This window comes from Aethalodelphis obliquidens, unplaced genomic scaffold (genome assembly GCF_003676395.1).
Source record: "Aethalodelphis obliquidens isolate GAN/ISIS:26980383/991018 unplaced genomic scaffold, ASM367639v1 scaffold36, whole genome shotgun sequence".
In the NCBI taxonomy this organism is placed as follows: domain Eukaryota; kingdom Metazoa; phylum Chordata; class Mammalia; order Artiodactyla; family Delphinidae; genus Aethalodelphis; species Aethalodelphis obliquidens.
In genome coordinates, this window is record NW_020837980.1 from 12,896,220 (window position 1) to 12,917,576 (window position 21,357).

At 39.3% G+C, this 21,357-nt stretch overlaps 1 protein-coding gene and 1 pseudogene across 10 annotated transcripts in view; one reads left to right on the plus strand and one right to left on the minus strand.

The window, feature by feature from the left end:
• The window catches only part of PLEKHA5 (pleckstrin homology domain containing A5), a 243,522-nt gene that overhangs the window by 51,641 nt on the left and 170,524 nt on the right, over positions 1 to 21,357 (minus strand). For 5 of the 10 annotated variants that reach the window (XR_003437786.1, XM_027129465.1, XM_027129463.1 and 2 more), the window contains exons 11-13: positions 16,529 to 16,994; positions 12,547 to 12,630; positions 8,720 to 8,773 (exon numbers count right to left, since the gene is read on the minus strand). Coding sequence is in view for 8 of the 10 variants with exons in the window: in XM_027129465.1 (XP_026985266.1) it covers positions 8,720 to 8,773; positions 12,547 to 12,630; positions 16,529 to 16,994 (604 nt within the window). In the remaining 2 variants the exon portion in view is untranslated. Of the gene's footprint in view, positions 1 to 8,719; positions 8,774 to 9,600; positions 10,757 to 12,546; positions 12,631 to 16,528; positions 16,995 to 21,357 lie in introns of those variants that run through there. The other 5 variants (XR_003437787.1, XM_027129464.1, XM_027129481.1 and 2 more) reach the window with 4 other exon arrangements.
• Positions 13,633 to 14,000, plus strand: LOC113632380 (ubiquitin-like protein 5; annotated as a pseudogene).

The following is a 21,357-nucleotide window of genomic DNA, read 5'->3' on the forward strand; positions in this document are numbered from 1 at the left end:
TTTTTTTTTTTTTTTTTTTTTTTTTTTTTTTGCAGTACGCGGGCCTCTCACTGCTGCGGCCTCTTCCGCTGCGGAGCACAGGCCCCGGACGCGCAGGCTCAGCGGCCACGGCCCACGGGCCCAGCCGCTCCGCGGCACGCGGGACCCTCCCGGACCGGGGCACGAACCCGCGTCCCCTGCATCGGCAGGCGGACTCTCAACCACTGCGCCACCAGGGAAGCCCAAATTGCTGACTTTTTTAAGCCACCATCTTGAGGTATATACCTGTGGTATATTTTGAAGGAAACTTTTAAGGTCTAGGCTAATGTCTTTCCAAATAATTTACATATATAATTTACTTACCGTCAGTTTCATCCTTTTTCACCTACGAGTCTCAAGAATTTAAAATAAAATTAAAATCCTTTTGGCTACAGGATACATTTTATAGATCTGATTTTTACTTCAGTGGCTTAAACCTGTTTTCCTTATTAAGGACTGTTTTTTTTTTTTTTTTAAATTGTTCCTTTAACTTTAAGTAATGTATTATCTGATGTCACCATCTTTATTCCTGGTATCCACAGGCAACTGAAAATATTAAAAAAGCTCAAAATACATTTTGTAAAAATGCTTTATGGTGGAAATAAATAAATATTGTGTTTGAAATGGTCACGTATTTCTCTTCTTTGCAAGCATTTTGTGAAACGATACCATAAAACAATACTATTTTAAAGGGACAACATTCTGAAAGTGAAAATCTTACATCTCTGTTAGCTAAAAAAAAGTATTTGTTCTGGTCAATGGGTAAATCTACTAGAAAAATACATTTGAGCTTTAAATCAAAAGTAAAATATCTTCTAGATACAGGATCTGGGTTTTATTAATAGCAATTGTATTCTTACTGAGTTAAAATTGGCACTGAGTAGCAGAATTCCTACCATTAATTCAAAGATTTATCAGCTTATGTTTTAACTACATAATCACATCCTTAGGTTGATCCCAGAAATGACTTTGGCATTTATGCTCAACTTTGTTTCCTTCCTGAGCTTTGAAAATCATTTACAATTCCACTTTGCAAGCTCTAACATCCTGCCTGACACTGAGCTCCATAAATCTCTGCTGAATGAACTTTCTGAAAAAATACATTCAAATAAGACAGAAGCAAACAAAAGCCACAATAATTGGCTTATTAAAATATCTGCTTTTGTAAATAAACTGTGGAACTGTAGAAATACTATGCATTTTCGGAGGGGTGGGGAAATTTTGTTTTCATTTTCCTGTCTTGTTAGATAGGAGAATAACCAGTTATATAACCAAGAGCTGGTATTCTTCAGGTAACAAAGATCAGCAACCTGAAATAGAACTATTCTATAGGTACAAGAACAACTCCTGATTTTGAAGGAAGAATAGATTTAAAAAAGAAAGAAAATTCACTAATACAAGGTATTCATCCTAGCTTTGTGATTTTGGACAAGTCATTCAACGTGACTGGGGATAAAAGTAACTGGCCACATGCTGCAGAGGCAAGTATTAGAAGCAGATGGGACACGGTATATAACAGCACTTTGAAAACTGTGAAGTGATACTTATGCTATTAGGGTGGACAGACGCTGGGCAGGTGCACATTGTAGAGAATGGGGGTGCTTCTGTAGTATCTGAGAAACGATGGGGCGCTGGCTGCAGAAAAGGGTTTATGGGGGAGGAAGTGTTTCACAGGCTGGTAGGGGCTGGTGGTGATGAAACAAGGGCTTGAATGACAAACCAAAAAGAGACTTTATTTTGTAGGGAACGGGAGTTTGAAGTTTCCTGAGTTAGCTGAAAGACAATGAGGCAGGTGCTTTGAGTACTGCCAGGATTTGCTGACTAAATGGTATAACAAGGAGCTAGTACGTGGAGGGTGTTTTGGTGGCTTCTATGATCCTGACTAAACACCATGCAGATATTATGTACCAGCTAAAGTAAAATCTGTTCGGATGGTTCTACAGAATCGCATGATTTTCCTGTTTTCAGTAAAAGTGTTTTGAAAGTACTTTTAACTCCAGTTTCAAGGTATCGTTAGCATTAACATGAGTTGGTGTTGGGCACATGAAATATTAGGAGAACGTAATACAACTCCAGGAGGCTGGATGACTTAATTCTGCCATTTTTATAAATCTGTAGGATCTCCACACTCAAAGTGGTGGAACAGCAGGCAGGGTGCCAAGGACCATCACACTGGGGGTCCTTCCAAGTAGCCTGCCAGTTGTTTTTCTTTTCATCCACCAGGCTGTGAGAGGCTGTCTGAGCCATAGCTGGAGGAGACTTTCCTCTTTTTCCACTTTATGTTCTAGGTCTAAGCAAACAGCTAAAGAAAGGTCCTAATCCTTCTCGAAGTCCATCAAGCTCTTCCCCAAGGATGATGTGTTCAATAAATGTCTGTTACATCAATGGGGTTAAAGGTGACCAATATTTTGAACCACTTCTGCTTTCAGTTTTTTGGTCAGGGAATTGAGGGATCAGATAACAACCTTAATTTTGGACATGCTGGAGATGTACTGAAGGCAGAACTTCCAAATGGAGATCTCTGTGAGCAACTATAACTACGTAACGGAAACTGCAGAGAGTGGTGTTTTAGATGCCTTTTGTGCCCCTCTCCACATCTTCGGTTTCAGGTCTTGCTGGGTGCATGGGAACCCACTGGGTGCTCATGTATGCATAACCTCAGTGTGCTAGAGAGTTAGTCTCAAGGGACAACCCTTGGTCAGTGGAAGACGGGAGTGAGTACTCTTCTCTAGTTCAGCTGGGTTTCTATTTGTTAACAAGTATCAGATGAAGCCCCAGTTGCCTATGGTAGTTGATAGTATATAGTCTCACTCTCTTTACTCCTGTACCTTGGAATCACTTCCCAAAATAAACTGCCTGCAAACAAGCCCACATCAAGGAAGCCCACATCACAGGCTCTGCTTTCTGGGAGAAACCCAGGGGCTAGAGATGAAAAGTAACAAAGAGAGAACTAGTAAAATAATGAGTAGATGAATGTTCAGATGAGAGAACACCAAGAAACAGGGCACTTCCCCAGTTAGGGTTGAGAGGGGTGAAAACAGTTATCAAGAAGGGCCTGATGAGTCACTGGTAAGAAACAGGAGAACCATATAATAATGGTTAAGCATCCGATAGGCTGAGAGATCAGAGTATTGACACACATGTATTAAATCTTTCCACTTTCTAAATTCTAATCTACCCACTGTCCATTTATTTATATTCTGCCATTATGATGTCATATCCTGATTAAGAATTTTCTCAGTGTCATCTCCCTCTCCCACTTCTATGATCAAATATACAGAGGAAGGGAGAGACAGAAAAAGAAGAAAGGAGGAATGGTGTATGAGAGACAGAGACAGAGAGAGAGAGAGAGAGAGAGGAATGCTCTGAATAGCACAGCAAAAGAAAATACAGATATTCTACACTATGTAACTAGTTTGGGTCAGTAAGTGTTCAATAATATTCTTTCAATTTTCCAGTTTGCTTTTTTCAAATGCCTTTTCTATATCCCCTAGAAACATTAGCTCCTGTAGCTCTCAGTCATCCCTAAAAATAGAAGCTCTAGGACCCCTTCAAATGTTAGAGAAAATGGGATCTTGCTTAATAGCTCAATAGAATGAGGTTGCTGAATGGACAACAATGAAAGCCATCAAGAATCTTTTCAATCATCTTGTTAGCATTTCTTCCCTTATAGGGAAGCTGTCTTTCATGAACACAAAGAACAAAAGGCAAGAAAGTACTGAGATTTTTACCTTGAATGGTTTCAGTACCAATTACATACACCCAGTTAACTGTGCCTTTTTGCATTTCCCTTGGCATAAGTATGTTTAAAAGTGGTCAGAGTTCCTGTTTCTACATTGTGGTTTCTTGAAAGGATACAGAAAGCATGCTGATGAGCAATGTCCACAGCAACCAGTAATATTAATAGAGTATCAGACTTCTTCCAAAAGTCGCTAGTAGTTTTAGCGCACGGCTCATAAAATATTAATCTTTATAAAAGAATTACATTATAAAACCTGAATGCTACTACAAAACTTTTGCAAATTAGAAACTTCAGCTTACTCTTCAAGATGTTTTAGAGGTTAGTATGATCAAAAATGACTCTTCTCTCAAGCGTTTGCTCACACTTTAAAAAAACGTGCTGATAAAAGAAGGACTGAGCTACTGACTTGCTAACCTGCAACATTTTCATGCAACAAAGAACACCACAGGTATGCCTGAGCTGTATTTTTCCTTTCTTGTACTATGGCAAACTGGTTTGTTATGAGAAACTTCCAGCTTTTCCATGAAAATTTGAGGATAAGGTCCCTTAGCCATCTGGTGTTAAAGAATACACCATTTGATGCTAAATTCAGAAATGACTTAGGTATGCTCCATGCTGGGGGGTGGGGGAGATGGCTCCAGATGGGTAGGGGCAAATGAATTTCATAAAATTATCCGTAGCAGAGTCGTATTCTTTTCACAAAGAACTTTTGGCCATCCCCAACACAGGTGTGACTGACTGAGGGATTTCCCTTCCTTTCCCGTTCTCATGCAGCTGTTTCTGATGCAGTTAACTACAGTGACTCTTGAAGGGACAGGGGTAGAGGCAGAATGTCATAATTTTTTTTTTTTTTTTTTTTTGTAGTACGCGGGCCTCTCGCTGCTGTGGCCTCTCCAGTTGCGGAGCACAGGCTCCGGACGAGCAGGCTCAGCGGCCATGGCTCACGGGCCCAGCCGCTCTGCGACATGTGGACCGGGGCACGAACCCGCGTCCCCTGCATCGGCTGGCGGACTCTCAACCACTGCGCCACCAGGGGAGCCCCCTACACATTTCTTCATCTCAGTTCTTAAGCGTCTCATTTTCTGTTACCATGGCCTACATGGAAAGCTGGCAGAAATTCCCTCATAACTGCTCTTCAATCACTAACAGAAAAAGAAAGAAAAAGCAAGTGAGGAAGAAAGAAACAAATGGAGGGAAGAAGATGGATGAAGGGATGGGAACATGGCCTCATCTCCCCAATCCTATAAATCCTCCCTTTACGACTGATCGAAGAAGCTCCAGCCCCTGCTCTACCTCTTCACCCACAGAGGCCTTGCCTAGTTCCCTCTCCTCAGCCCCTGCTCTAGTTTCTACGATCCCAGCTTCATTCCTTTGCTCAGTACAACCAGTCCTGGTCCAGACTACAGGAGCCGACAACTAGATACCGGAGGAAATCCTCGTAAGGGACAAGAGTAAGAAAATGAAGTCCCTACTCGCCATGTTAGACCTGCTGAAGGGGATATATATGCCCCAGCTGAACAGCAGGAGGTTGATAACAGTCAGCTTCTATGGGGACCTGTTACGCTGGCTTCAAACAGATGATATGCACGTGGCTCCATGAAATATTAGGAACTCCTAGTCATCAAATACATGTTCAGCAGGGTCATATAGCTCTAAAACTCATGCTCAATCTGCCCTGTTCTGAGAAAAAAAGAAAATATATCAAGACAGTCTCTCTTCCCTCACTGTCAAAGAACGGCAACAGGACACTCCATTCTTCAGGAGGGGATGCCCTTACAACTGCTGATAATCTCGAATTTACTCCAACTTCCTGGCAAGTACAGGGTCACTGCAAGATTGCACTTATGGCCTTTCTCCCCTCTCCTGTATTCTGATAGTAGAGGAATGAACAAGGGAAAAGACAATGTCAAATCCATTCCAGAGGTATACTGTAGGATGAAATTTCCAAGTTTCACTTAAACGGTACCCAAAAGCTTCTCTAACGTTCAGTGATGACTAAGCTAAATGAGAAGAAAATGAGTTACTGATATATTATGTATTTATTCATTTTCGAAATAGAACCTGGATGAGGTTCATAAAGTACCCAGTTAGGATTATTATACTTTCACAGGTTATACTTTGGGGCTTTATCTTAAAATTCATAAAAATGACAAACCTAGGCTCGTCTTAAGAAATGTAGACATTGAACAGTCTACGAACTGGGCTATAAAAACATAAACTATAATAGCGTACTTCAGAATAAAACAAAAAGCAGAAGAAAATTATACCATATAATTAGTATAGCTTTTGTTATTTTTAAAAACACTTCAGTACATAACTTGTCCTCATGATGGTGATATGGCACCAGAAGACAAGAGTTTTCGATTGACTGTATAATATGTAAATCTTCAGAATTTCAGACAAGGCATTTTTATTTTTTATTTGTTATAATATCAGAAATGAATTTACCTCTGAAGTAACTCAGAGACTACCCTTTGGTTCTATTTTTCATGAATAGTGATAGGGATTAAGATAATTTAAATAAATTAAATGTTGGCCTTAGGTTATTCTGATGATTTATTTGAGCAAGCAGAATAAGTGTCGGAAGAGTATCAATTAGTACCTGTTCTCTTGGTATGATATACAGTTCTGTAAAATGTGACCAGAGCCTCTGACTTTCAGGTTTTAAAATCTACTTTCAAATTTATAATTATATAAAACTCGTGAATCAGTTTATAAACCCAGGCAACCAATAATGCCCATAAAAATACACCTGGTCACCTAGAATCGGCTACTGGCAGTAACAAGATTAAAAGCTGGAAATGTTTGAGCTGAGTGAAAAATTTCATTAAAATTCAACATTACCAAGAATTCTTTCTACATAACTTAATAACCTTACTACTGATGTAAAATACAGGACAGTTCAAAGGTAAATATTTCATTCATATTAAATGCAATTATTTGAAATCATAAAATTTTTTGATTTATTTAAAGAGAGATTTTTCCTTAGGAAACCTTAAGGAAACCTTAAGGATGTACACATTTAGGCATATCTGAGTTTCTGGGCAAAGCCCTCACCATGTTTTTTATGCACTGTCTAATTATTATCTAAAAATGGTCCAATTTTTGCCATCAGAAATAGTCTTATTTCAATGCAAATCATCATTTAAACAATCAAATTCTACAATTCTTCTCATTATCACAAAATTTTAAAAGTGGAATAATATAACTATTTTGGGATCTAATATAAGAAAAAGGTGAGTTACTGGAAAAGCTCTGCTGACATGTTGACAGAACAGAGAGGATCGATACAAAGTTGAGATTTGAATTTTAATTAATTAATTAAAAGACAACACACATTTATTCTCTTATACTTCTGGAGGCTGGAAGTCGGAAATCATCTCAATGGGCCAAAACCAAAGTGTGGGCAGGGCCATGCTCCCTTCAGAGGCTCTAGGGGAGATCCCATTTCCTTGCCTTTTCCACTTTCTAGAGCGGCGCTCCTTAGCGCGTCGCCTAAAAGTTGAGATTGTAGAAGTCACCTTGCCAAGGGAGCAAAGGACGGGAACAGAAGCCTCAACTGGATCTGGGCCACTAAGGCCAAGGGAAGAAACAGCTCAATCCAGGAAAGGGAGGTGAGGAGAGGCATCATCTTAGCAAATGGTGGTCTTTTCGATATATTTACCTGTCCTTTCCCAAGAGCTGCTCAAGTTCTATGTGTCTGCAATGCCAGTTTTGATTTGTTGAGGTGAGCAGTAAATTAACAATAGATTAATATACCACTAAGTTTATTTCCAGAGAGTCTAGATAACTTCAGAGTCACATTCATATCGTTGTTTTTAACCCTAATTTTTGTAATAGCCCATCATTTGTCAGAACGATCTCTAGCTTTATAGACAGAGGTGCTTTTAAGAAAGTTATTCCCCATGTATCTTAGAAGCTTTCTGGCAGTGTGGAATTTTGAGGGAAGGCTTATCTTACTATTTTGTTGGGAAACATGTCTTTATTAGATTGTATAATGTACAGTGTGGTTAAATTTAATAGCACCAGTCTCTGAAGTGAAGACTAGAGTTTGGATTCATGAAATGCTGATTTCTAAAGCATTCCAACAGGCAAAACTATGATGAAAACATTTTGTGGGAAAATAAATTACAAATTAACAAAAGCATATTTCTTTTAAAAATTAAAAGAAAAATGATTGAACATCCTTTCAAGGGTCATCCTAATGCAAAATCTCTCTTTAAATATAACTAATTTAAAGCAGTACATTATTATTTTGTTTCAAACAGGGCAAATATAAATATGTAAATACTGTCTTATAGCATTTTCCGCAGTAACCTCTTTCATTTGATAAAATATTCAAGTTTGAACGTTTTGAAAACAAGCTAAAGAAAATTGTAGCCTAATTTATATGCAAAAAGAAAGCATCCACTAGAAGAAATTTTATGTTTAAGAACATATAAAAAATCCTCATCAAATTAAAATTAACAGGGAAGTTCATAGACGCCAACATTTAGGAGTGTCAGTCCTTGTTCATCAACTTCCACTCACTTTTCAACATTTACCCATCGTTAACCTCCCCTTGGGAATACAGAGAGCACCACACCCACCTCCTCCTGGCCTGCAACAAGGCATTCACAGCTGGGTGCCTATTTCTTTAATTAGGTCACCTCCAAGCTGATACAAGCCAATAAGTACAAGTATTCTTGGGATAAGAAAAAAGAAATCTAGAGAATCCAGGCTCTCAATTTCCAGAGAGCTGGCATTTGTATCCCACCTCATCTCCACAACTGTCCTTTCTAACCTGCTTATTCTGGTATTCCTGAATTCCCCTGGTGAGGGGTCTCTTAGCCTGCCACTTGTAAAAGTCACAGTATTAACGCAAAACGACTGAAATATCTGAGTAGCCCGAAAATTGTACTACATTGAAAACATTAAAACATAAGGTATGAGAAGTAAGAAAAATTCTTCAAGGCCCACCTGATGATCCAAATATATGGTGTTCCTTTGAAGGTGATGTGAAAGGATTTCATTCTAGTAGGCATCGATCAAGGTACAAACGGACAGAGAAAGAGGGTGCGGAATTCATGAAAAGGTCAATTTTGAAACAGGGAAAACAGGTAGTTTGTCACAACCTATATTATACCACAGCACACAACGACTTCCAAACACATGCTCCCCTGTAAACGGCACAGATGATGCATTCAATGATTATAAATTACACTTAGTTTTGTAAGAAATTAAGTAGACATGCATATAAGCTGAAACATTAAGCAGAAAAATCCTTCAAATGGCTTTAGCAGACTCAAGGTTAGAAGCTTTACATGTTAATTCTTTTCTGCAATATGTTACTACTTCTTTGGATGTTTCTCATATAACCAGAGGCTATTAAACCCTTTGAGAAATGTTTACGTGTGTTCATTTTAAAAATCAAGAACACACGAAATTAATCTTTGACATTTAAAAGGCAGTACTATTAAAACGCTAATCACTTCTCAACTTATTACTTTATGGGAAACGACGGGACTCTTCAATATCTGTTTTACCGGAGGTGGTAGTTAGTGTTTGAGGAATGACAATAGTATTCTGAAGTCTGCATGCATTTCCTCCCTCACAACCAAGAGTTGGTGGGTGAGTGGGTGGGTGGAAGGCTACGAAGAAATGCAGCCGACCCACGTTTTCCTTTAATATCGTATAACCAAGGGAATTCTCAAAGGGTCAATAGGAGATCCCGATGTCGTCGCCGCAGTGGTGGGATGGGCTCATGCTCACGGGAATGACGCTGATCAAACCGATTAATAATGAATGGCTCAGCGTGAGTGACAAGAGCAGACACACAGACACATCTCTCCATAGCTGACCTTTGGGCTGTGCGCCTCGAGCTTTAGCTGCATGAGCTGTGCTAACGTGTGCTCCCGGATACTACTCAGTTCCGCTTGCTGCCGTCTCAGCTTTATAAGCAGCAGCGTAAGCTCCTCTGGCTGAAGGAGTACAATTTAAGAATCCAAACAGTGGAAAACAGATTAATTGTGGTCTTAAGTGACAGATATTAAACCAAGATTTCTTGGCAAGTATCCTCTTATGGTTGACATCAAACATAGTGCCTAGGCACTATGATGATAGGTCATACATAAATGCATAGATATCTAGAGAAATAGAAGGAACAGTATTACTTGGTAAGATACAGCAAAACAACAGTCTATTAAGGCATTTTCTCAGAACTCATGAGAGAAAATTTAAATCTTAAGTATAAAGAAGTGCAATGCCAAAAAACCCCCCACCATTATAAAGGTTTGTACATGAGAGCTATTATTAAAATACATTTTAATGAGATGTTTAAAAATGACACCTAAGACTTTTATAGCAATAGAACACTACCTGCATGCCCAACACTCTATCTTAGAGAACAGAAGGTAAAACAAAAAGAATTAAAATTCATGTAAAACTTGGATGACATCTTCACATCATTAAGCTCAGTCAGTACCTGAGATCTATTAACTGCTTCCCAGTTATATTTTTAAATGTCACTGTTAGTGTTTTCACAGGATATTTTATATTGACCAAAAGACCAGTTTTTATTTTTAAGGAAGAAAAAAATGTATTTACTACACACAGAAAGTTTCCATGTGCGCATAAACCCTCCTTCCACCCTTGGCGGAGAGCAGAGAACCTTTTGGTTCCTGATTGGTTACTCTGATCTCTGAGGGGAATAAACTTTCAAAGGTAGATACAATTCCTTAACAGGCCAATCCGATATATTTTTTTTTCGTTAGAAATGCAGTAAAGTATGGTCATTGGCAGTCTAACAGGCCATAAAATATCATTCGGTGTTTGACTGAGCTTTGTTATGATTAAAAACTGCACAGAGACCACAGGGAGACTCTGTTCACTTAAGAGCTACAGCTGTGCTCTTAAAACTTCCGAGCCAAAAGGCGTTCCCGACACTGACTTGTTTTGCCGACAGCACAGCGTTACACTTAGCTCTCTTCTCTTCTGTTCATTTGCTGTTGCTCTTTACTTTCCATAAAAAAAAATATTTTTAGGGTCACAAATCATTTTTTAGAAAATGGAAGTATAGTTGATTTTTATGTTAGTTGCAGGTATGTGGCAAAGTGATTCAGTTACATATATATATTTTTAGATTATTTTCCTATATAGGTTATTACAAGATATTGAATAGTTTCCTGTGTTATACAGTAAATCCTTGTTACTTATCTGTTTTATGTATAGTAGTCTGTATCTGTTATAAATCAATTTTAACTGTTACTTGAAGTTACATTAAAGGTTATTGCCTTCAAGAGGAAAAAATGTCAGAAGTAAACCATAGTTACTATTGGATTCTCTGAGTATCCACAGAGAGGAGACAATAGCTTCTTAACAGTCAAAAGAATGTGTGTGCATGTGTGACTTAAAGAAGAAACTTCTTAACAGGAAAAGAAGAGATGCTTTTGCTCTGAGGCCAACCACATCTTGTGACCTCATGACTGTGAGACAGTCCATATCTTATGTCGTCATATCAAGCTCTAGAGGTCTTGCCAGAGAGAAAGGAGAGTGGGGTAAGGGATTAGATAGCCTAAGACCCAGAGGGATATGTGACAGAAATACTAAAAGAAGAAACCTTAAAATTCTTTATTACTTATGGAGTTAAAGAGATTTTCAAAAGCATGAAAGATTACAATAAGTTTGCTAGATGTTTAAATTTGTGGCAAAATAAAAAGATGCACAATTGATTCCTCCAAAAGGAGGATGTGGTAAATAAATTTTGTCCTAAATATCCACTAGAGGGAGCAAGGTAGAAGAGAAACTTTCATAATATGATACTTAGCATTATCTTATGATTAAGGTCTGTTTGCCAGATCAACGATCTAATGTTTAAAATTTCCAACAGTTAAGAATTTTTAGTTATAGTCAAGCAATATCTATCGCCTTTAATAAGTAAACCACAAGCAGTTTAAAGCCAAGAAATCTGCCTCATATCTAAGCATGTAAGAGATGAAATAAAACAATGTTTGAAAAATACATAGAAGATAAACTTGTTTTGATTACTGCAGGAAGAGGATTTTAAGTAATGAACAACTATATGGTCCTCAAATCATATCTTTACAGAAATTAAGACTACTACTAGTATGAAAGCATAGTTCCCCTGATAAAAGAATGCCATTAAAATAAAATGAAGTGATGAAAAGTCACGTTTTCTCTTTAATTTGAAGAGTAATAGTGTCCTGGTAACATAACTCCTTTCCAATGTGAACAGGAATAACACTGACTATGAAATGATAAAGGTAAGTACTTGCTTGAACTTAGCATTTCTAACAGTCTCTCTTTCTCTGCATAAATATGTAAATCGGTTTCTTTTCTGCTCTAAGGTAGTTAATCCATATAAAAATCCACAGGAGAAACCTGACAGGCCTGTGGTTTGACTATAGACACAGAGTTGCTTGCTGGATTTGTTTCCCTAAGGAACTACTCCAACTTCCGTTTTAAGGAAGAGGATATTAACATTCAATGAAGTAAAGAAACCCTCCCAGGTTATAAAGCAAAGACACCCTCCCAGGTTATAAAGATTCTGGAAAACAGAATCTTGTATTTAGGCAGTCAGACGTTCAGGGAAAGGTATCAGGAAGACATTGAAATGGCGACATGATTCCAAGTCCTACTGACGAGCGTCTGTTCCACAAAACTAGTAATGGTTTTTCTCTGGGAGGCACCTCTCTGAAAACTCAAACTTAAAAGCTATGTCAGATGTGTGCTATCATGGGTAGCACATAAATAAAACATGATATGGTAAATAAAGATATCGTACTCACCGTTTTGCCTTGGAGGCTCTGGGGGCTAACGGACTGTAAGGTTAGGCCAGCTGGCATTGACCTCCTGTCAGGCACATACACGTGCTAGGAAGATGAAGGCACAGTATAAATTCTGTGGTCAATGTCAGTGATGAAAATTATATTATAAAATGCCATTTAAAATTGCTATTGGTGCTTATGAAAGAAGACAGATACTAAAACTTCAGGACTAAAATACAGACACTGATGAACAGAGTAATTCCATACAGTATGGCTCAGTGGTTCTCAAACTTATTGGTCTCAGGAGCCCTTTACATCCTTAAAAAGGAGATTTTAGCGACAAGAGTGGCATTATTTTACAGTTTTGCAAATCTCTTTAATGTCTGGCTGGATTTTCATATCTGCCTCTGTATTCAATCTGTTGTGATCATCTCTTTTAGGGGAAGTACATGAAGAAAAGCCACCTTCGATATATGTAATTGGAAAAGGGAAGAGAACTTGAACAGCTTTTTTGGATATTTGCAGATGTTCTTTGATACTGCACTAAAGGTCAAAAAGTGGTACTTTCTTAAAGGTTAGTTGCAAAGTGGTGTCTGAAACCGTATCAATGAACTTTTTGTACTCTGTCACACTGACATCCATTCATTGGTCTATTTGCACTTTAAAGGAATCTTTTACCCATCCATGATTTTGAGACATCAAACACTGGCCATGCGGCAAACACTGGCTCAGTGGGTTATGCAGATGTTCCAGATGCTGGCACATGTTAGTCTACAAGATCAGTAGCGCCTACCTGTTAATACCATCATTGACCTTTAAGCACCAGAGAGCTGTCAAGCTCACAGAGGCAGATACAAGATTTCCAAAATTCTGAGTTTTGCTTGAAAGCTCAAATGTTGTGGTCGGTGACAGGTACTGTGGGTTGCTTTCCTTGAAGTGACAGGCTAACGTTTCACTCTGAGGAAGTGTCTGTCAAATACCAAGTCTGAACAACTATAGTTTGTCATTCGTTCTTTCAAGTAAAAATGGTGTTTCATTAAAAAGAAAAAAGAAGAAGAAAGAAAGAAAGAAAGAAGAAAAAAAAAAGGCCTGGGCTCTGCACTAGAGTGAGAAGGTTGTGGCATCAGACGGTTCTGGGTGATTCGAGTTCCAGCCAGGATGATCGAGGTTGTCTGCAACGACCGTCTAGGGACGAAGGTCCGAGTTAAATGCAATACTGATGACACCATCGGGGACCTTAGAAGCTGACTGCAGCCCAAACTGGCACCCATTGGAACAAGATTGTTTTGAAGAAGTGGTACATGATTTTTAAGGACCACGTGTCTCTGGGGGACTATGAGATCCATGACAGGATGAACCTGGAGCTTTATTACCAATACAGCAGAATTTCTTCCCCCACCCTCATCCCACAACACTAGTATGGATGCTTGTTTGTTGTTTTTTTTTTTAAATACTTATTTATTTTATTTACTTGGTTGTGCCGGGTCTTAGTTGAGGCTCGCAGGCTCCTTAGTTGCAGCAGGCGGGCTCTTAGTTGTGGCATGCATGTGGGATCTAGTTCCCTGAACAGGGATCGAACCCAGGCCCCCTGTACTAGGAGTGCATAGTCATATCCACTGCACCACCAGGGAAGTCCCTGGATGCTTATTTTTGAAAACTCATGTTAATAAAAACTTAGAGGCTGAAAAACAAAAACAAAAACAAAAACAAAAACGGAGCTAGTTCTGCTGGCAACTCAAATAACCACTCAAGTGTTTTTCCCTGAGACAACTATTAGCACTTTGGTATGCAAAGAGAAATGCTTTAAGTACATTTCCCATTTCATCACACAGAATATTAAAATGCTATGGAATGAAAAGTCAAGATTGAATAAAATTATCTTTTACTGTTTCATCAAAGGGATTTATTTTTAAGGCAAGTCTGTGGCAGTGAAGCATTACAATGACCACTAGTATAGTCTGAGCCATTCCCTTGACTTAGGCTAAGGTGCTAGTACTTTCACCCACTGTTGCTTTCGCACTATTAGAAAATGGTAACACAATGAATAATGCCTTATTATTATTATAAAAATAATTCTGAGCTTACTTACAGGCTCCCTGAAAGGGTCATGGGGACCCTCAGGTACCCCCCCAGGTACTCCCTAAGGGTCCATGAACCCTACTTTGAGAACCACTGATCACATCAAGGAAGATGATGGGACAGTTTGAAAGAAAAACTGGCAATGTTGGAGAAGTTTTTCGGGAGGAAGAGATGTTTAGTTGACTGGGAAAACTGGCTAGAGAGCACACACGCATCTCTTACCTGCTGTGGTAAGAGATGATGAATTTTGGCCATGAAAACACTCATCAACCACGCACTGACAATTTGTATTAGATCAGATTTCTCTTGAATACTGTTACTATTTTTATTAGTCTTTGGATGTACGAAGTGACAAAATATTGACCTTTGCTACAGCAGAGTTCAAAGTGAGCTTTTTTTGGTGAGACAAACTAAAGCTTCCTCCAGAAGAAAATTCCTGATTGACTTATTAATTTCTATCTAATGCTTATTTACGGAAAAATCAAGCAAATGCTTTATGCAATGATGTAACTGAAGGAGTCAGCCCATCGCAAGGATAAGAAAAGGTGCTTTTCAAAATGGAATAAAGCAAGGTGTTCTTTAGAATTAAAAAGAAAGTGACAGGAAAATTCCTTTTCACTTTAGGACAGACATTAGAGACCCAGCTGCACACATAGGGTGACTGATCAAAACAACTGCTTCAGCATTATGAAAAGCTGATTGATGCAAAGCACTCGAATTCACTTCAAAAACTCTACTAAGCAAGGCTTATACCAACTTAAGGTGCAAGTTAAAGCATGATCTCTATAACTTAATTTTTTAAAAAGTATATGTCGAGAATTCCCTGGCAGTCCAGTGGTTAGGACTCCTTGTTTTCACTGATGAGGGCATGGGTTTGATCCCTGGTCAGGGAACTAAAATCCCACAAGCCACGAGGCATGGACCAAAAAAAAGTGGGCTTCCCTGGTGGCGCAGTGGTTGAGAGTCCGCCTGCCGATGCAGGGGACGCGGGTTTGTGCCCCGGTCCGGGAAGATCCCACATGCTGCAGAGTGGCTGGGCCCGTGAGCCATGGCCGCTGAGCAAAAAAAAGTATATATATCAGTAAGCATTGTTACTTTAGTATGCAATTGGGCACCTGAGGAGTATTTCAATATGCCATATCTTCCGCTGGTTAGAAGATATGGTTAGCACTTTTTTTTAAAAAAAATTAATTAATTTATCTATTTCATTTTTGGCTGTGTTGGGTCTTCGTTCGCGCGGGCTTTTCTCTAGTTGCAGCAAGCGGGGGCTACCATTCGTTGCGGTGCGCAGGCTTCTCTTGTTGCAGAGCACAGGTTCTAGGTGCACGGGCTTCAGTAGTTGCAGCACGCAGTCTCAGCAGTGTGGCTGGCGGGCTCTAGAGCGCAGTAGCTGTGGCGCACGGGCTTAGTTGCTCCGCAGCATGTGGGATCTTCCTCGACCAGGGCTGGAACCTGGGTCGCCTGCACTGGCAGGCGGATTCTTAACCACTGCGCCACCAGGAAAGTCCTAAGGTTAGCACTTTTATCTTAGCAAAGAACATGAAGGGCCTGACACAAGACTGCAGGGATGCTAGAAGAGGGTGGGCGTAGAATTTGAGTGTATGAAGGGCCAATCAAAATATGTGTGGTCTTACCCTACAGAGAAAGCTGATGAGACATGCTATCAAGCAGGGAAGAATACATAATGCATCTGTTCCAAAGAGCTGCTCCTGAGGGATGAAGCATTGCAAGCTTAGGTTTTCTACATGAGATTCTGACACTGCAGAATACTCTTCCTTAATTTTTAAAACAAAAAAAGAGCTGGCCTTGCCTACCTCCTCCCCATGTTCTTGTCTCTCCCATTCAGAGAAAGAGAGACGTGTACTAGAAGTAAAACGCAGCATCCTTGGAGGAGCAGTGAAGCCTGGATGAACAGACGTCTTACCTTGGGGTGATGGGCCCGGTGCCTGCGGTCTATCGTCACATCTCCCCTCTGAATTGGTGAAGACACTTCTGATCTGTAGGTTCGCTGAGGGGAGTAGCCCTGATAAGCAGCTATGGAGCCGTGGGAAGGTGATGTGGGGATGGAGTGCATTGTCTGGTCAGAAATATTAACCATGGTTTTAGGACTGGTCAGGGTGCCATGGCGAGGGAGGGTGCCCTGCTTGTTATAAAACTGACGCTGCTGCCACTCATAAAGCTGCCACATGGTGTCATCTCTCATGGATCTCCGCTTCTCTTCGGCAGCAGGCCCAGCTGTCTTGTCGTGAACGGAAGGAGTTACGCTGCAGATACTTTCCGGCCGGGTCTTGCTGTTTCTTGGGAGTGTTCTATAGCCTTCAGGGTAGCGGGCCACGATATGGGTTCTGTGGCTTGGCATATTTCTTGGTAATGTTTGGTAAGAGATTACTCTGAAATAAAAGAACAATTGGAAAGTAAAACTGAAGGAGAGTTGTTTCCCAGATTCTAAATTAGAGTAAAATTTTTTTTCCTCTTGGTAGGTAAAATATATACTTAGGACTTATTTTTTTTAAAGACCAAAGTATTATACAGGGTACAAGTGATTAATGAACAGATTTTAATCTTTTTATGAAATTCAGTTCAATGGATTTAATATATTAAGTGAACAGCATCTATGTCACTCACATAAAAGACTATTAGTTCCACACAAGGTACAGTTTTATTGCAAGAAAGAAGAGTATTAAACTTTTTTCAGAAATAAGAATGTTCAAGATCTCATCTCAAGTCTGTCCTCATATCTTATTTGTTTTTATATAAATAAACTCCTAGAATCTCATCTTCACACATCTCACCAGAATAGTTAAATAGGGTTTCTGCGTGTGGATGGAACACTAGAGTTTTTGAGTTGTGCCTAAGAGTGTGAAGACAGGAAATGAAGGACTGCAGGTGGTGATGCTCTACTGTACCATGGCCTTCTGAGAGCATGACTGTTTATGGGAAGAAGTACATCAATCAGTACATTTGTGGCTTGAAGGAATAATTTCCCTTGATAACTTTTCTTAATTTGAGAAATAAAAATGACTTGAAGCCAAAGCTCAAAATTTAATTATTTAAAGACAAAATACTTCCAGTATAATATTTCAGATACAAAACTGCAAATCTCCGGAATTTTACAATGTTTTAATATTAGTGAACTTCATTATTAGTCAAGTGGGAAAAAGCAGTTGATCAAAAACCAGGAGGGCCAAGCTTTCATTCTTGCTTTCGCACTAAGTGCGGAGACCTTAGAAAAGTTACACCTCTGGGACTGAGAGAATGTTCAAGTGTGTGTGTGGCGAAGACCGAGAGATCATACTCCTTTTAATACTTGGGGTTATCAACTTTCTGTTTTAAAATTTGTGCCAAAAGTATGAAAATTATTTTTAAAAAAACTTTACTATTCTATTGCAATGATATACTTAAAGATAAAAAGATACCCCTAAATAAGGAAGGGCATAATCTTAAAAGTGCTAGAGTCCTTCACATGCTACTGATATCTGGCCAACTGAAACGTTTTGGGATTCGGCTTTCTCATCTAGAAGATGATTTGATCACAGAGTGGTCTTACAACTCTAAAATCCCACGTCTTATATTGTACTTGAAATACTTCCAATTTCTTCAACCATTCCCCTGAATTGAATTTCCTTCATCACGCTGATCATCCCTCAGCTTTTCAATGTCTTGATTTAAAACAGACTTGCTCAAAATTTATTCCCGTCACCCTCCCTCCCATACCTCCATCCCAAGAACCACTACACAGGGGCCAACCATCTGATGACTTTTGGGCTGAAGTGAGGGAGACAAGTACCCAATAATACTCTGATATAAGCAGTAGAAAGAATTTAATTTTTTGCTGCTTTCTCTTCACGTACATTTCCTAATTTTCCCCTGCTTGGTCTCCCTTCCTATTCCTACCTTTTCCGTTAAGCCAGAAACTGGAAAAAGTCCAGAGCTGGCAACCCCACAGCTATATGCTTAGGAAGCGTGTCAGACAGGGAGAAGATGATTCCATCCAAGAAATTCTGCCCTAGCACTCAAGCAACGTACTCCAATATACCTTGGTTTATTTGGCCATTCATAAACTCAAGAAATATTATAGAGACCTTGCTGTGCAAGAAGCTCTGGATTAGGCATAGAACTATGTCATAGAAGCATATACTGAGAACATAAATAATATTAACTTTATACCCTATTTGGAAATCTGTAAAAAGATCATACATAATCACATAAAGAGGGGACACACATTTTCGATCTAAAGTACATGAAAAACTGCCTGTGGACTAATGTTTAAATTCCAGTTCAGAAAATCTGATTGCACGAAACCCAAGCATTCATAACACGTGAGCTGGAACCTGTGGCAGAGATGGATATTGAAGTTGAACACTTATCATGTGATCATTAACAACAGGCTATTTTCCTACCAAGTCTGGCTAATTAGGGATCACAGAGTATAAAAGGCTCTTCTGCCATCTTTCGAACTCCTTTCGGAGAATTTTAATGGAAAATCTGGTTGTCATCAAGTATATTTATTTTTATCCCATATACTTTCTACCATTTTGAGACCTCTTTTTTAAAAAAAAAATACATTCTCCTTCAGTGGTTTTCCCCAAAGAAATTCAAATTAAGCAAAGTGTGATTTACTTTTAAGTGAAAGCTTAAGAAACGAACTTTGTAAGTGCCTTCATCAGGTTTAGTGCTCCATTCATCAGCAGTTGCCTGTCAAACACCATGAAAACCCTGACCTGTGATTCTGCCACGCGGAACAATGGCTTAGGCTCCCGGCATCTGAACGGTGCCCGCTACTCACAAAGAAACTTTCAGGCTCTGCTCACAGATGCAGGCATCTACTGTATGACTACATATTAAACCTCTATTCTTTCTATCAGAACTTTAGGAATAAAAGCCAGCCTTTCATAAAGTTTCACAAAACCAATTATACCATGTATTACTATCATGCTTCTTCCCACCAATAAAAATTATTTCATTATAAAACCTCGCAACTGTTTCTTAAGCACGAAGTTCATATGATAATGTAGATGATCTATTTCAGTGATCCAAACTGGACTCCAGTCAGTGAAGCTGAAGCTGGAGGAGCAACGTGGAGAAAACTTTAGCTCAAAATAACCTAAGACTAGCCTTCAGAAGCTGCTGAAGGTCTGCAGTCAAAATAAAGAGCCTTTATGTGTGTTAATTATACTCAACCAAGGGCTTTAACAAGTGCTTGAAAACTAATACTTATGCTCAACAATTAAAAAAAAATTAACTTCCAGATACTGAACCCCTTTAACTATACCCATTCAACCTTAAGAAAGTATGATTTTATTTGAGGAAAAGTGCTTCTATTGAGAAGTGAGATTTAATTTGCTGGGTAGAGATGCAGCAAATCTTCTGGCTGGGATTTTTATTATTGTTTCCCTGAAAACAATTACCTTTATAAGTAAGTACTTTCAAACATCCTTTATAAGTACTTTAAAACATCCTTTCTTCCCCCACCACCGCCCAGAACTACCTCTGGCTTTTCTTCTAATCAAATTTTATTTTTGAAACAGCAACTGTTTCTCACAATTTGTCCCTTGAGAAAATTAGAAAAGTGAGCACCAAGGGTGGAGGAGAAGAAAACGGAAGTGAGCAACTGAATCACGGGAGTCGGGTTTTGCAGCCCTGGCTGAGCTGCACTCCTGAGAGAAGAGACTGGCAGACAGCCACCCAGACCGGAAGGACATTCCACTATTACAAAAGTTCATCTCCTTTTAACCAAAACATTAGTAACTCGTTGTTTTCTGGTTTCCTACTATCGAGAGGTAAGAGTTACAGTAAGTCTTCAGTTAATTTTACTATGTTAGTTCATTAAAGTACGTTATAAATCTTGCATCACCAGCTTCCCACCTAACAACACAACACAACATTTTTTCTCATCCACAATCACCTGCTTTTCCTCCGTTTCCTCTAGCCCTTATTTTCGGTCTCCTCTGCAGGCCCACCATCCTTTTTTTTCCCTTTAAATGTAAATGTTCTTTCTGATTTTCATCCTTACCTTTAAGCATATCTGATATAATGATGACACCCCAAATCTTATTCAAGCCCAGATCTCTCTCTGGAGATACAGACTGCAGGCACCTCAGATCCAACCTGTCCAATCACTCATTACCTTCTCTCTTCCCAAACCTTCTCTATGCAGTGAAAGGCACCGGACAACGCCTGATGACCAGACCAAAAAGCAGGGCGTCATTCTTGATTTCCCCCAGCCGCTCAAATTAGACTTGAGTGAGACCAGTTTGCGATCAAGCACATCCAAGCACCCAACTAGCCTTGTCAATTATATCGTGAATACATCCCCTTCCTCTCCTCATTTCACTCATGCCAATAGTTTCTGAACTTTCTCCAATTCATTCTCCAGATTCTGCAGCATGGATGATACTGCTGAAACACCGATCTGCATACATCTCCTCTGGCTTCTCTCTCCAGCCTCACTTCCCATCCATCATCACAGCAGTTGTGCCTAAGCCAGACTCATGTCTTCGGAGTCCTTTCCCAGCTCTATCAGTTCTGCATATGTAAACCAAGATAAGCATACCATCCTTCATATCTTGCCCCATATTTCACTTCCTCCAAAGAGGTTTTCCTGAACACTTAGGTTGTGTTGGTTGTCCCTGAAACATCTTCTTACAGCATCCTGTTCTTCCATCACTGTATTTATCACCATATACTGTACCTGTTTGTTTAACTTTCTCCTCTACTGGACTAAGAACCTTTGTGAGAAATCTGGACTATATC